The sequence below is a fragment of the Podarcis muralis genome, chromosome 9, assembly GCF_964188315.1.
Source record: "Podarcis muralis chromosome 9, rPodMur119.hap1.1, whole genome shotgun sequence".
Taxonomy (NCBI): domain Eukaryota; kingdom Metazoa; phylum Chordata; class Lepidosauria; order Squamata; family Lacertidae; genus Podarcis; species Podarcis muralis.
Genome location: NC_135663.1, coordinates 35,982,889 through 35,998,288, shown reverse-complemented (window position 1 = coordinate 35,998,288; position 15,400 = coordinate 35,982,889). Strand labels below are relative to the sequence as shown.

The following is a 15,400-nucleotide window of genomic DNA, read 5'->3' as shown; positions in this document are numbered from 1 at the left end:
CACTCAGATGCCATGTGCTGTGTGACATCACAGGCAGTCCACAGCCAATGACAACAGCTAGGGAAGCATCATCATCATCATCATCATCACCTCAGCTCTCACAATGGTGAGCACAGCTCAGCAGTGATCTGTTCCTTTGCTTCTTTACTATTAAAATTTTGTGTCGCCCGTGTTGTACTGATATCAGGGAAAGGCACTGCTCTAGCTAAAGTGGAATTTACCAGTATAGCAATAAAACTGGTTAGTGGTGGGATGTGGGTCTGTGTGAGAAAGGAGACAGAAAAAGGAAGAGTATTGTCTCATTTGTATGTGTACATGTAAAAGGGAAACAGAATAGGTGTATATAACTGTGTGGTTTAATCAGAGTATCATAGTGCTCTGTGTGTTGTGTTGTGTCGTGTCTCTGTTTTGTGTGCTTATGTTGGAGTTACCTGCCTATACCAAAAAGCAATCTACTCCCTAAATGTGTGTGGAGTCATTTCTGTTCATATTTGCTTAGGAATGAGGCCTACCTTGTTAAGTGGGACTTACTTCCTTAAACGTTTACGCAGAATTGCATCCCACAACTTCATTCTCTTTTTCTTTTTCTTTTAGGTTGGCTTTTGTATTCCATTTTATGCCAGTGTGTTTTTAATGTCACTCTAGTAATGTTTTTGCTTTAGTTTGAGATTTTATGGTGTTTGTATTTGGGCGATTTTATTTGTTGTTCATTTGTACTTAAAGTCTACCATTCACCAAAAAAAAACAAAAAAACCAACAACCCCACATTAAAATAAAAATCACAAAATGAAACAAAAAAGCAACAACAAAACAGCAGCACAGAGCAGCAGTGCACAGCAATACAGGATTATTGTATTTACCTGTACATTTTACTGACTATAAAAACTGGCCAGAGGACTTTGGCTGATGGGAGATCTAAATATAGCATAAAATAAATAGAAAACAAAGGTGGGGTTGGAAATTGTGCTCCTTTTTATAGCTGAATGTATGTGCAGATGAGAGATGAATCTCCTTTCCCTTAGCTGTATCACTCTGGCTAGTTTGCTACCTAATACAAACTGGGCGGGGGGGGGGGGAATCATCTGGAACACAGAACTTTGAGTTTAACTAGATCCACTCACCTGTGTGCTGTGTTCTGTTGAACAAAATAATAGACCCCTTCAGTTTTGTATCTAAACAGGGCAGATAGAATAAGCATAGCTTACCTGGCTTTGGGAAGGCAGAGCAAGAGCTGAGGTGGTGGGGCAGGTTTCAAATATTGCCAGGGGCTGCTAAAAAGGGCCTTGGGGGCTAGATGTGGCTCTTGGGCGCCATGTACTTAAAGCCTGCCCTAAATGCTGGAGATAATGGTTCTAGCCTCCTCCCACTACAAACTAGCTTCTATGTGCAAGGATTTGTCTTCTGATTATTGATAATTATTATTTATGGAAGAGCATTTTAAAAAGTGGTACAGTCCACAAATAGGTTTTCCACTGATATTTCTTATTAAATGACATTTTAAGTAGTGAAAGAGATGCACTGGGTTTTGTTGTTCTCTCTCAGCCTCCAGATGGCCAAGCTATAAAAGGGGATTAATTATCCTGCATATGTGAACACAGAGTCTTTGTCTTAGCTCACTCCTTTTATTTTATTTTTCTGTTTTGCATACGCCATGAGTTCTCTCTCTCCCATTGACTCACTGATGACCTCTGGGATAGTCTCATCTGTAAAATGGGCCTTTTTCTTGGGACGGAAAGGAAAATTTACTATACATTTCCTATGATTTCTAGTTGTATTTTGATAGGGATCATATTGCATGATGGCATGGAACTTGTGAGAATTTACAGTGCTTTTTGCAGATTCAGATTTCGCTTACAAGGAATAGTTTTGTGCTTCAGGAGTTTTTGTGAAAGAAAGCTGTATTCAGTCTCTTCATAGCTTTCACTCTTTGCTATTTTGGGGTGGGGAACCAGCACTGAGAGGAGTGGATGGATCTGCTGCGGACGTTTTCTTTCTTCAAAAGTTAAGTGAGACAGCTGGGGAACAATTTTACCTCTAGAGTATAGAGGGAAAAACTCAAGCCAAGCTGTATTAATCAAGTATCTTTAAAAAATAAAAATGTATTCCTGACAAACCTACAAACAGGTTAAAAACTGAGAGAGCTGATCTTTTTAATCCATTGCTCGGCGGGGGGGGTGTGACTTTCTGGCAGATTTTCTCATTCTCCAGAGTCTTGGTGGCAGCTGAGGGCAAATGCCTGCTACTATTTCAGTAATAAATGAAAAGAAAACAGGTTGAGTAACTAAATCACACGAATGTGTAATAAACTACTAACTACCTTGTTTAAATCTGTAAAGGTAAATGCATTAGTTGGTAGTAGTAAACATGTATAGGACTGGGAGAAAAGTCTGGCCTCCTGAAAATGCCTACTCCAATCTTATACACACTGATTTGTGAGTAATGCCCATTAAATTTAGTGACTATGGTTCATGGGATGCAGCTGGTAATTATGGCTGTGTCTGCCCTTGGGTTGCCATTTTCTTGCTTGTTCTATTCCTGCCTCCTAGCTGCCATTTTGTAATTTACTCTGCTGGGGGATGCCAGGGCTCTGGTTAAAGAGTAAATGTCTGCATGACATGAAGTATTCCTATCTCAGGGGGAGATAAAGCAGTTGTTTCTGTTAAGTATTGTTAAAATGTCACTTGGGAAAGAAGTATGATGTAATATTTAAAGGCTCAAGTCTTGATAGCTTTTCCTAAAGTCTAGCAGATTTGTAGTCCAAGCCTTGCTTTCGTTCTCAGTGTGAAAGGAAACAGTTGGGTTTCTGCTGTGGCAGATCAGGCTGTTAATGAAGAAATCTTCACTTTTGGAATTTGGCTAGTATTCAATGCAGTTCATACCTAATTACAACGTGTTGAGCATTGTCTCTTTGGAGAGCTGTTACTTGAGAAGATTACCAACAAGCTGAAAGTTGCATCCTCATTATTGAAGTTCCCAGTTGTGATTAACCTTATTGCATGAAATTGTAATGTCCCTAGCCTTCGGAGCACTTCTCTAGTGGAATCACTGTTGCAATGGGAGTCTTTTTTTAAAAATTGTGTTCGTTGCGGGTTGGGGGGCTGATAGTTCAAAAGAATCATTAAGTCTGCAAGTCATTAAGATAAGAAAGAAACAGTGCATGCACATTTTCATCCTTGCATCCTATTCAGTTTCTCAGTTCTTGCATCAAATGGTCAGTATGGCTGTAGTTGCTAAGTTACTTGGTTGGTCGGTCTGTTGTTCCCTGCTCCTTAGCTAAAAAGACTCCCAGTGTGGCTTACATATAATAAATGAAAGCAAGACAGCCCCTGCCCACAAGCTTTCAATCTAAAAAACACAGCACGCAAAAAGTAAGGGACAGGGAAGGAAGAAGGAAAAAGCAAACTTGGGTGCCAATTCCTAAATTGTAACTCAGGGGCAGGTGGTGGCTGATGGAGTTGGTCTTTTGGCAAAGCTGAACCCTGCTTCCCATCTCAGGCAGTTCAATGGAATGGAATATATCTCTTCTGAATTATTATTTTTTAAGTGTCCACATGTTCTGGAAAGTCTCTGATGCTATATTTCTTCTTTCCCACCAGTGTTTCCCACCAGTGGTAATCTTTTTCTGTAGCATACAGCTCCATATCATCTCTTTCCATTGGTCTGGAGATGACAACATATCTATTTCCCATGCTTTTGCCAGCAGCATATATGCTGTAGTTAATATTGGCATGACTCATGCTATATGTTCCTTCCTGAGTTGACCTTTTATTGCTCCCAATAGCACAACACAAAGTTTTAACTGAATCAAATATCCAGAAATATCTTGCTCCTTGCACTATCTGTAATCTTTTCATTTTTTTTAACCTGAGGCCATTCCCACCAAATGTGGGCAAATGTCCCACATTTGCATCTTAGCATGCATCAGGCATATTTAGATTTATTATGGCTATTCTATACAGTATTTTATTAAAAGCATTTCCTTGAATTTCTAGAATTTTTTCTTTGTAGCGGGGGCACGCTTATCTGAATAACAACAACAACAACATATTTCTGTCCCTCTGCTAATCTGTTATGCAACATATGAACATCTAAATATTGAGCCGTGTTGCAACTGCAGCAAGCCTGTAGTCTTTAGAATGGTAATATGACTTTTGAGGTTTAGTGTCTCTCAAGGTGATGTGACCCCATATCCCCATTGGGCTGCAAAGGGATCTATGCATCACTAGCACATAACTGTACATGTGCTTTTGGTTTGCCAAGCTACAGTAGCCTTGGTTGAAAGAAATAGGGACCTCACTTGAGTAAAAGTCATAAGAACCACAACATAAACCATTGTGGATTTTGTTGTTGCTCTTGTTGGTTCTACTGACCTCCTATGAATTATCAGCGGGTCTCTGACAGAGACTTGACTCCAAAGCTGACACATTATGGTGGCAAGTATGACCACTTTTCCAGGAAGCATGATACAGTACTGTGTATGATTGGATTTAACTCTTGAATGTAGCAATATATGTAGCTGAATAGTTCTTCAATCAGTCTAAAAGCGACAAATAATTAGGGAATATCAAACTCCTGTGATCCACAACCTGTTTTCCTCAAAATTAGAAAGTTTGCAAACTATTGTACTCAAATCATGAAATAATGCTGTTTTAAAAATCTCATTCAGTTTTGAACTTTCATCAGTTCCACTGTGAGGTATGCACTGCCCTATGCCAAGAATTCCATGGTAACTGTGATGCCTTGCAGTGGTGCCATTTGACAAATAGAAAAACCTGACTCTTCCTAGCATGCAACTGCATGTGATATGGTTTTCAAAACTTTAAATGTGTTTACCTAAGCACCAATAAAGTAGTGTTTGGAGTAAATTGTGTATTTCCAGTTGAACCTAGTATATTAAATCTCGGATGTCGTACGTTTACATGTGTTAGATCCATGTAATCGGACATATTTCATGGTAAGGTATGTTTCATTCATAAAGGTTAACCAGGCATCACTTGGGGGGGGGGATGAAATATGTAGGGGATGTAAAAGATTTTTGTATTATCCAAGTAAAGCAGGGTTCTGGAAATAGGTGGTGGAGGCCTTGAAACAGAACCAGATTTGAATTTCTCACACCAAAAGAAACCCACATTTTTAAGAACCTCTCATGGAAGAAATTTGCAATAATTAAGTTTCACCCCCTAAAATGGTATTCCTTGCTATGGGGTGTCAGATAGCTGCTGCACCTGCTACTCCTTCCTCTCCCTCTCCCAGGACGATGTCTACAAAGGCACATTGCAAAGGTCTCAGACAGTCCTGAGTTGAAACATCCCTCCCTCGTCCTGTGCCCAACTGTGCTAAGGCTGCCTCTGATGCCGATTGCTCTGCAGAGAATATGCATCAGAGGAAGAGCTGGTTCTTGAATACATTTACAGCTTGACAAGAAAATGTTTGGGAAAGCGCTCACTGAAGCATTTTCTTCATGCACAACAAAGGCTGAAGAAGGGACAAGCAAGGTCAATGTCTCAAATTATGCTCAATTATTTATTACACTGTGCTCTTATACGAACAGAGTGTAGTTCAATATGTTAACGCCGCACAGGCTACACCTCCCTCTTATTGACTGAGACTAAAAACAAAAGGAGGGTAGAGGGCTAATGGGTATGAATAGAGGAGTGGAGAGATTACTTACTCCTGGTCAAAGGACTATGAACAGATGCATTTCCAGAGGAGAGAGATCAACCGAGTGCCTACTAAATGTTTCATTTTAATTACGTGGAGAAATTTCTAATGCTGGTTTGCACTCTGTAGTAACTGGAATGTGGCTATGTCTCTGTGTTGGTGGCGGTCTTTAAAAACATTATTTTGAGCTATAAGGAAAATCCCAAATGTGAACCAGGATGTGGCGAGGCATGGCTATCTCCCAAATGAGAAGGCTGAGGAATGACCTGTGACTAGTTAACCGTTCAGATTGTGCATGGCCCGAAAGGTTTTGTGATGACTGGGTAAAATTGTGACAGGTCAAACAAAGAGCCAAGCAGTAAAGTTCTAGAAGAACTCATTTTAGTCAGTAGGGTGGATCTAAAGAATTGTGAGTAGAAGAAGTAAGTTAGCTACCACTGCTGTTAAGCACTTGTTTAAGCACTAGGAGAAGAGTTCATTCAGTCAGTGACCTGGTTACCTATATAAACTTGCCTTTCATGCTGATTCTCTTTTTAATTTTGTCTCTTTTAAATTGCTCAGATTAGCACTTTAGTTTCACATCACCCAATCTAAGGCCGACAATCTAGTCACTGTATCTTCAGGCTCTCAGATATTAAATATATATTTCTTATCTGTTTGGGGTTTTTTAAAATCTGGGCTGGAATGTACTGTTAAGTTCATGTATCCAGCAGTACTGTTCACCACTGAATTCCTTTCCCCACTCTAGGTCTTCTTGTGGGAACTCTTGATGTTGTGCTGGATTCAAGTGCAAGGGTAGCGCCATATCGAATTCTTTACCAGGCTCCGGACTCTATGATATATTGGACTATTGCCTGTGGTAAGTATTTTAACAGTGGCTAAAATTACCAGTTTCTTAGAGGACTGGATGTTCCATGTAGCTCATAGGAGTACTGAATTGCATACTGTTATGATGACAGGCATCCCCTCACTTACATGGGGCCACCATATGAATAAGTGAAATGACATAAAGTGGGGAGCACCCTACTTTAATAGGGAGGGTCCGCAGGGAGGAGAGAGAGAGAGAAAGAAAGAAAGAAAGAAAGAAAGAAAGAAAGAAAGAGAGAGAGAGAGAGAGAGAGAGAGAGAAGAGAGAGTTTCATGTGTGCCGCTGGGGCTGTTGCCTGGAAGTCGCTAAGGGCCGCTACCTGGCCTGTCCCAAGCCTTCTCTTGATCGGAGCCCTGAATGGCGCGCCTTCCATCCTTTCCAGGAAGGAAGACCAATTTATTTATTTATTTTGCAGTGACCCATATAAACGTCTTCTGTGGGTGGAAGACATGTAAATGAGGGGGTTGCCTGTACAGTGGTACCTCGGGTTAAGAACTTTATTCGTTCTGGAGGTCCGTTCTTAACCTGAAACTGTTCTGAACCTGAGGTACCACTTTAGCTAATGGGGCCTCCTGCTGCCACCGTGCCGCCGCTGCACAATTTCTGTTCTCATCCTGAAGCAAAGTTCTTAACCCGAGATACTGGGTTAGCGGAGTCTGTAACCTGAAGCGTCTGTAACCTGAGGTACCACTATACTGTGTGATGACATCGAACTTGAGTAGCAGGTCATTTATGAGATCCAGTCTCTGAAATGCTAAAAAGTTATTTCCCATTTAATCTTCTGTAACTATCAGACCGGGCAATTAACCCCATCAAACTTTTGTCTATAATATGACATTGCTGTTACTGGATTTTATCCAGATTTACTCATGCTTAGATTAGACAAATTGAAAGCAGTGGGTACAAATTAGTCGTGACTAAACCCCATTGATTTGTATAAGTGTACTCAAAGCACGGTTGAGTCTGGATCCAACCCATTGTGTTGCATTGTAGCCTGTTGTAATCTAGTGAGTTTATATTGAGCAATGGCTGTGGTCTATTGTAGATGTAATACTGTCAAACTCTTAAGACACTTAAGAACAGGATACCAAGCTGTGTACAGATACTGTTCCCACATTTCCTCTCTTATGTGGAATTTTTTGCTCCCTTTCCTTGTAAGCATTGACTATGACAAGGGTAATAAACTCTGGCTAGTATTAGCTATTTTGACATTGTTGCAGTTTTATGTAACGATCAGCGCCCATTGGGGGCGATCAGCATGGCAATCAGCACCTATTGGGGGCCATTGGTGTGGTAATCAGTGCCCGGAGGGCAGGGCAGCGATCCACCCAGGGGGGTTTTGTCACACCCCCCCTCAGGGATGACACCTGGGGCCGACTGCTCCCACCGCCCCCCTTCCTATGCCTCCCTGTGTGCAGGTACAGGTGGGCCACACTTTTCATTAAATAATGTATCTCTTACATTCCTTTTATGAAAATATATTTGAGTGCCCTAATTGTCTTTCCCATAACAGAATTGCTAGTGGAAAGAGGGGAACAAAGCTGAGAAATATTAGTATTTTTCTTTTTTTGAAAAAAATAAATACATTCCTGTTTCAGAATAAATAAAATTCCTGAGAATAGCAAGCAGGAACAACAACAGCAACAACAAAAAGTTTTGAAGTGTGACGGCAGTTGTATCCATATTTAGAAATAGTGAATAGTAACCTCAGCTTTAATAATCCATATATAAAAAATAATTCAGACGATGACTACAGATACTGTGATGGTAATGGCATGGTAACTCTGCGTTTTATTGCTCCACAGGAGGCAAGACATCATCATTTTGCATCTCTCTGGCGATTTTAAGTGCATTACCTATACGTTGTGTTATGGCTCTTTTGTAGGTGTGTAAAAAGCCATGGAAAGAATAACTCGGCCTTTAAAGCCACATCCGGAGTTATAACAATACAATTTCATGCAGTAATTGCAAGCAAAGCCCAACATGATGATCACATATGGGCCTTTGCTGCCGCTGTTTAAATTATGTAGGCTCTCAGAAATGATTTGTGTTGAAAAGGCAGAGCAGAAATGCCAGGCCTCCCTGGAAGCTGCAGAGAATGATCTCATTCCTCATCAGCCGAGCTGGGCTGGAGATAAGCTTATGCTTGCAATTCCCAGGAAATCATTTCACTACTGTGTTAGCTTTCTAATTTTGTGGCTAGGAAATAATTGATTTCCACATACCTATGCCTTCCTGGCACTGTTGGAGCAAGCTCTTGAGTGATTTATATAATATGTACTGTATAACTTCTATTCATTCAGGAGTTCAGTGTAATCTATGGGCATAATTCTGTTGACATGAATCACTTAAATCCCATTGATTATAATAGGAGGGAGTTAAGCCCACCTTCCTAGTAAGTCCACAAATTATTTTAGCCTTTGGGGGGCTAGCAGAGGATGGACTATGAGCTTTCTCCCTCCCCTAGCAGTACACTGTATTTTAACTTGGACATAGAGGATGGGGATTATGTTTTCTGACATGCTCCATGGTTTCTATGCTGGGTTTAAATTAAGGATGGAGCACTCACCTGCATGAAATTCATTGTCTGCCAAACCTAGCAGGCAAGTACTTAAATGCAAGACTAAGTGAGGTACACGCTTAAATGTATCTGATTGAATTGTACCCTATTTACAGAACGTATTTGCAGGGCAATTATTTCCAAAACTAGAAGAGAGAGCTTAGAGGTCTGTCCTTGTTTCTACTTTTGGGTCAGGGGGAAGAGACAGTGCTGCCAAGTTACTTCAGCAATAATGTTCTAACTTTTATAATGCCATTTAGAAGTGACTCTAAATTACCATTACCATTCTAGGAGAAAACCAAGGGCTCAAGGATAAGCAGAAAAATTAGTTTGCAGAAAACTGCCAGTCTAGTAAAGTCTATTCAGTCCACAGATCATGCAGGCCCAGTTGTTAAGATCATTTGGCCCCTGAATGCCGCTCTCATCTCTCCTACACTTCATGCCCCTGGAAGGAAACTCACAAGCTTTCATTTCCTGTTTCAAACAAACCACAGTTTCCCATGTTATCCAAGTTCATATAACTCTGGTTTGTTTTAAACTATGAGTAGTAAGAACAAGCCAGGATCACACTATGGTTTCATTTCCTGCCTTGTTTGGAAAGTATAGGCAAACTACACACCCTAAAGTTCAGACCTCATGAGGAACCGTGTTTTGTTTAAGATGGGAAGTGAAAACTTAGCAAGGCATGCTAAGGAGGGGAGGGAATGGACGGTTAAGTCCAGTCAAAGGCGAATATGGGGTTGTGATGTGACAGAAGCCAGAGCGCATGGAAATGCCATTTACCTTCCCGCCCCAGCGGTACTTATTTATCTACTTGCACTGGTATGCTTTCAAACTGCTAGGTCGGCAGGAGCTGGGGCAGAGCAATGGGAGCTTACCCCGTTGCAGGGATTCAAACTGCTGACATTCTGATCAGCAAACCCAAGAGGCTCAGTGGTTTAGACCACAGTGCTACCCGCTGCCCTAAGAACTATGTCATGTTCATATGGCAGGATACCATGGCTTCTTGTTACAACTGAAGTGGGCCGTGGTGTTCTGTTGAATTAAATTACTCTTCTGTACTGGTTTGCTTTAAAATGCACAGTATTCTCTGTTGGGTTTGTTTTGGTTTGGTTTGGTTATCCAATAAACATACTGTTGCATACCTATCCATAAATATATTTATTTATTTTTGCTTTATGATGGTCAAATTCCAGACATAATCTAGCAATTTATCCTGTTCTTGTCTTAGGTTGTTCAAGGAAAGAAATAACTGAGCACTGGGAATGGCTTGAACAGAATTTACTACAAACTCTTTCGATCTTTGAGAATGAAAATGACATAAACACATTTGTCAAAGGAAAAATACAGGTAGTGTATATATATTGTCAGCACAGTTAATTATCTTCATGACCAGGAAAAAACTATTATACAAGCTTGTCCTTTATACTTGATTTGCTGGTTTGTGTACTTCTCTGTTTTGGTAAGCGCAGATTCCAGTCAGCTTCATTATCTAGTTTAAGGAAACAGGCATCAGTGTAAACAGACACATTGGTATTATCAAGTTGCATAGATAAGGGTGAGATCACATAACTATCTTCAGCTTTAGCGATCGACTTATGCTAGCCACGTGGAATTTCAGAATTTTTATCTTGTAACAGCAGAACACCTCCCCATCAACACATCACTCTTTTTTTCTTTTTAATCTTTTGCAATCAGTTTACCAAAACAGGTTTACCATGTGGCTTGGGATGCTATTGTTTGAGAGGGAGTAAGGCCAGGTCCTTTCTTAGCAGAGAATAACTAGTTTGTTTGGTAGTTTGGGAAATCCATATGGCCAAGATCTAATCTCTTGAGATGCCCTGTGTAGGTTAGATTTAACAATTAAGGTTTTGTCTTGCAGCACTCTCCTCTTTGTTGCTTTGGTAACTTAGAATAGCAAAGAGTCTTGTGATACCTTAAAGGCTAAAATTGATAACACGGCAACACAGTTGAAATGACAAAAGCTTTTGTTTGTCTTTAATATGCCACCAGAGGTATTGTTTTTGTTGCAACAAACTAGCATGGCCACTCCTCTGGAAATGGTTTTTTTAAAAAAATATTTTTTATTAAGTTTTCCATTTAACAATCCAATCACATCACATTAATTATTCCAAATTATACCAATACATATCATAAAGTCCAAATATTTTGCCAAATGATATATTTTTGTTGGGGGTTCCCATGCTTCGAGTTCAGTAAGGGTCCAGTCATCTCATATTTCTGCTGCTTTTAGTGTTCACCAGTCCCATCTTTCAATCTTCTTGTTGTTATCCTTTTTCTTCTTAATAGCCAGTTGTTTCCACAGGCGAGTTAAAGTAAGCAATATTATGCTTCTCTGTAAACTTTGTAAGGCTCTCCCTTTTTTTTAAAAGCTCCTCTGGAAATTGTTAGTGTGATTTATGTGCATCCTGTGGTTTCTGAAGGCAATAGAACAGCCTTTCCCAACCTTGGGCCCCCAGACTTTCTTGGACTGCCATCACCCCTCACCACTGGCCTGATGAGAGGTGTAGTCCAACAACAGCCAGAAAGACTGCAATGGAACATACGGACCAGGGGTGTGGCCTTGCAGAAATTGCTGGACTACAGCAGTGGCAGACTTTGGGCTTTCAAATTTCAGCAGCACCCTGTGCAATGCCAAAATTCAGTGCCCCCCACCTCTTGCTTACTGTTTTACACCATTGTTGTAGTATCCTCTCGGCTCAGCGCCCATTGCAGGAAAACTGGTCATGCTTTCCTAAATCCACCTCTAACTTCTGCTCTCATTATCCTTGACCATTAGCCATGCTGGCTGGGGATGGATTTCCAACCCAACAATATCTGAACGGCTATGGATTCCCCAACCCTGATGCAGACTCATCTTGTCATTCTGCTAATTTGACTACAGCCCCACGTCTTTGCAGTATGCCGGTTGGGTTGCGTACTGAAAATGTGTTCTCTTCCTCTCCCCAAACCTTTTCTTTTTTTAAATGCTGGAATTTTGAACTCCATAGCACACATATATTTTTTGGGGAAGCCAAACTGTCCTGTCTGATCTTCTGCTTTAGGGCATCATTGCAGAATTTAACAAAATTAATGGTATCAAGGAGGATGACGACACTGAAAAATTTAAGGAAGCCATAGTGAAATTCCACAAACTGTTTGGGATGCCGGAGGAAGAGAAGCTGGTGAATTACTACTCCTGCAGTTACTGGAAAGGGAAGGTGCCTCGTCAGGGCTGGATGTATCTCAGCATTAACCACCTCTGCTTTTATTCCTTCCTCATGGGACGGGAAGGTATGAATGAGAGACTTCGGTTTCTATTAATCTTTGTGTGTGTGTTTTGAAGTTGGTGGTTTAGAACGATACACATAGTCATTGTTTGTGGACTTGATGTAGTACAGGAACTGGCGATAGCACATGGACCACTAAACTATGTTTTATCCTTCTAGTTAGAGTTGCCCATTCATTTTAAGTGTCACTTATGTGGAGACGTGGAACATTCTGGCTTTAGGCTTGGTGTTACGGTGGCAATATATGATGCCCAAGAAGTATGGCGAGGGGGCAAAGTGTCCCTTCCAAAAGCTGACCATGTTGAAGAAAGCCTGCAGTCACATCCTCATGGATGTCGAGCAGAGGGGAAAATGGCCTGATGGTCTGAAGTGGCTGTGCTTAATCCTTATTTGAATGAGTTTTCATTGCTCAGGTTTAAGAAACAGACAGTGGGTGATGTATTTGTCAAGGAGTGGAAGCAATATATAAGCAGTGATTACGGACAAAAGAGCTAAATCATATACAATTGAGTTTGTTCATAAGCAATTTTAGTTTCTGCCTCGGGGCAGTTGGTGATAACTCAGGCACACACACATTCACAGAACCTTCACCATTTGTGTGGTCACTCTCTATAAGATGTTTACAGCTTTATACTGCAGAGCTATCTGATTAATGGCACCTTGCCTGACGAGCTATCGGCTCATCAACATCCTACTGCCAGGATAATTACAGACATTCTTACTTCCTGAATCCATCATGAGATTCACAGCAGTGGGGAACCTGTGGACTTAACATGTTGTTCGATTCAAAATTCCCAGCCACAGACAGCATGCCCAGTGGTCAGGGATGATGGGAGTTGGGAGTCCATACACACCTGGAGGGCCTCAGGTTCCCCATTCCTGTCCTATAGTGTGTTGTGGTGTTTTTGCCTATAGTGGATTAAGTTACTGCATGGAGCCCTAGTACTAATTTATTGTATGTCTCATATTTGTTTTTCCTATTGCAACACTCTGGACTGATTAGAAGGAGGTTTCATTCTAGTGTACATTGTGTGTAGGGACAGCTGGCTGATATGAGAACATAAGCACATATTGCTCTTTCTGTAGTCCGGACAGATGCCTCCAGGAAGCTTACAAGCAAGGCATGAATGGGATAGCCAGTTCCTGTTGCTTGTGCACAGCAACCTGGCATTCAGTGGTTATAATGCTTTTGTACTTGGTTCCAGTTAACTATATTGACTATTAATTGTAGAGAGCCTGATCTTCTTTGAGCTTGGGCTAGTTCACTTTTATATGGGGTGAAGCACAGCAAGCCCAAACAAAGCAGCAGGCTCTTGCTCTCTCCCTCTTATCCTCCCTGGAAGGAGGAATTGCTAAGTTGACTTCCATTTTCAAAGGATCTCAGCCTTAGAATGATGTGTGAACCAACCAAAGCTGGTTAGTTGTACAAGCTAGTCGAACAATCCTGTTTGTTCAACCATAGCTTGAAGTTTACTTGTTTGCAAACTAAACATTGGTTGTGTAGAATTTTGCTTTTTTAAAAAATGAGATTATTTGAAACTGAAAGTATGCATGGCAGAATTCTTAATTACTGTTGTGTTTCTGACAAAACGGACCCACTAGCACCAAGTGCAGCACTGTACTGAGGCTACAGTCCTAAACACAATTAAAATGGGGGGGGGGGGGGCGACCACTGAAAGTAGTGACACTTACTTCTGCATAAACATGCACTGTAGAGCCCTGAAACAAGATAATGGTAGAAGTGCATAGGGTTGTTAAAACGCTTGCTGTTTTATCACCAGTGGTTTTTGGATTTGAAAATGTTGAAAGGTCTTGTTCTCTGCTTACTCTTGATTTCTTTTCATTAGCCAAGCTAGTCATCCGGTGGGTTGACATCACCCAGCTTGAGAAGAATGCGACTCTGCTTTTACCTGATGTGATCAAAGTTAGCACAAGGTCCAGTCAGCATTTCTTTTCAGTCTTCCTCAACATCAATGAAACTTTTAAGCTAATGGAACAACTTGCCAACATAGCCATGAGACAGCTCTTGGACAATGAAGGCTTTGAGCAAGACAGGTCATTGCCCAGACTTAAAAAGAAGTCCCCCAAAAAAGTATCTGCACTAAAACGGTAGGTTTCAAAGTCACTATATTCACATATATCCCTGTATTTCAAAGCTCTGTATACAATAATAGCCCTGTTGAAATAGCAACATTCTGCAATGGACTGTTATAGGCCCTTTGACCTTAGTAGAATGTAGTTAGAATTAAGCATGTAAAGATTGAAGCTGTTTGAAATGGAGACTAAGGACTGGTGCACAAGGTAAGGGCCTTTTTCTACAGTAGCACCCTAACTTTGGAATGCTCTCCCTAGAAAGAGGCATATCAGGTGCTGACACTACAAGCTTTTTTTTACCAGATGAAAACCTTCCAGGTGTTTTAAACACCTCCTGAACTTGCTTGAAGCTGGGGAAAGCCCTCCTCACCCAGCAAAGAAAACCAGTAGGTTTCCAGAGGAAGAATGGAAGGCTTCATCCTTCATCCAGTGGCTTCTTACATTTCCATGCTGGCCTCTTCCTGTGCATCCAGTATAGAAAAGAAAAGGGCTTGTGGTGGAGCAGGCCTTCCGTCCAATGGCAGTCCTCTTTGTTTATATGCACAGGAGGCAAAGCTTCATCCTGCATGGAAGTGCATTGACACAATAAATAAGGAGGAGGAGTAGAAGGAATGCAGGGAATGCTCTGTTCTTCCTCCACCAACCTGCTGTGTTGCAACATTTTTTATTAGCCTGCTTTTTACTCATAAGGGTAAATAAAGAGAGCCAGCTGTACTCTTATAAGTAAAAAGCAGACAAATATTGCAGGCTAGTGATTTTTGTGGTGTAATTTATAAGGCTGTCAGAAAGCATGAATATAAATGAAGCATACAAACATCAGCACTGCTATGACAGATTTCTCCCATAGAATATCATTTCCTGGTGTTTTATTTGTGCTTGTGCAGAATTAATTTACAATGTACATTTATCTAATCTGTTGAAGACATA

At 40.9% G+C, this 15,400-nt stretch overlaps 1 protein-coding gene across 2 annotated transcripts in view; it reads left to right on the top strand.

The window, feature by feature from the left end:
- Positions 1-15,400, top strand: part of TBC1D9 (TBC1 domain family member 9) — a 53,628-nt gene that overhangs the window by 13,121 nt on the left and 25,107 nt on the right. For both annotated transcript variants that reach the window (XM_077934052.1, XM_028745061.2), the window contains exons 2-5: positions 6,410-6,520; positions 10,321-10,439; positions 12,155-12,383; positions 14,227-14,488. In XM_077934052.1, coding sequence (XP_077790178.1) covers positions 6,410-6,520; positions 10,321-10,439; positions 12,155-12,383; positions 14,227-14,488 — 721 coding nt within the window. The remainder of the gene's footprint in view (positions 1-6,409; positions 6,521-10,320; positions 10,440-12,154; positions 12,384-14,226; positions 14,489-15,400) is intronic.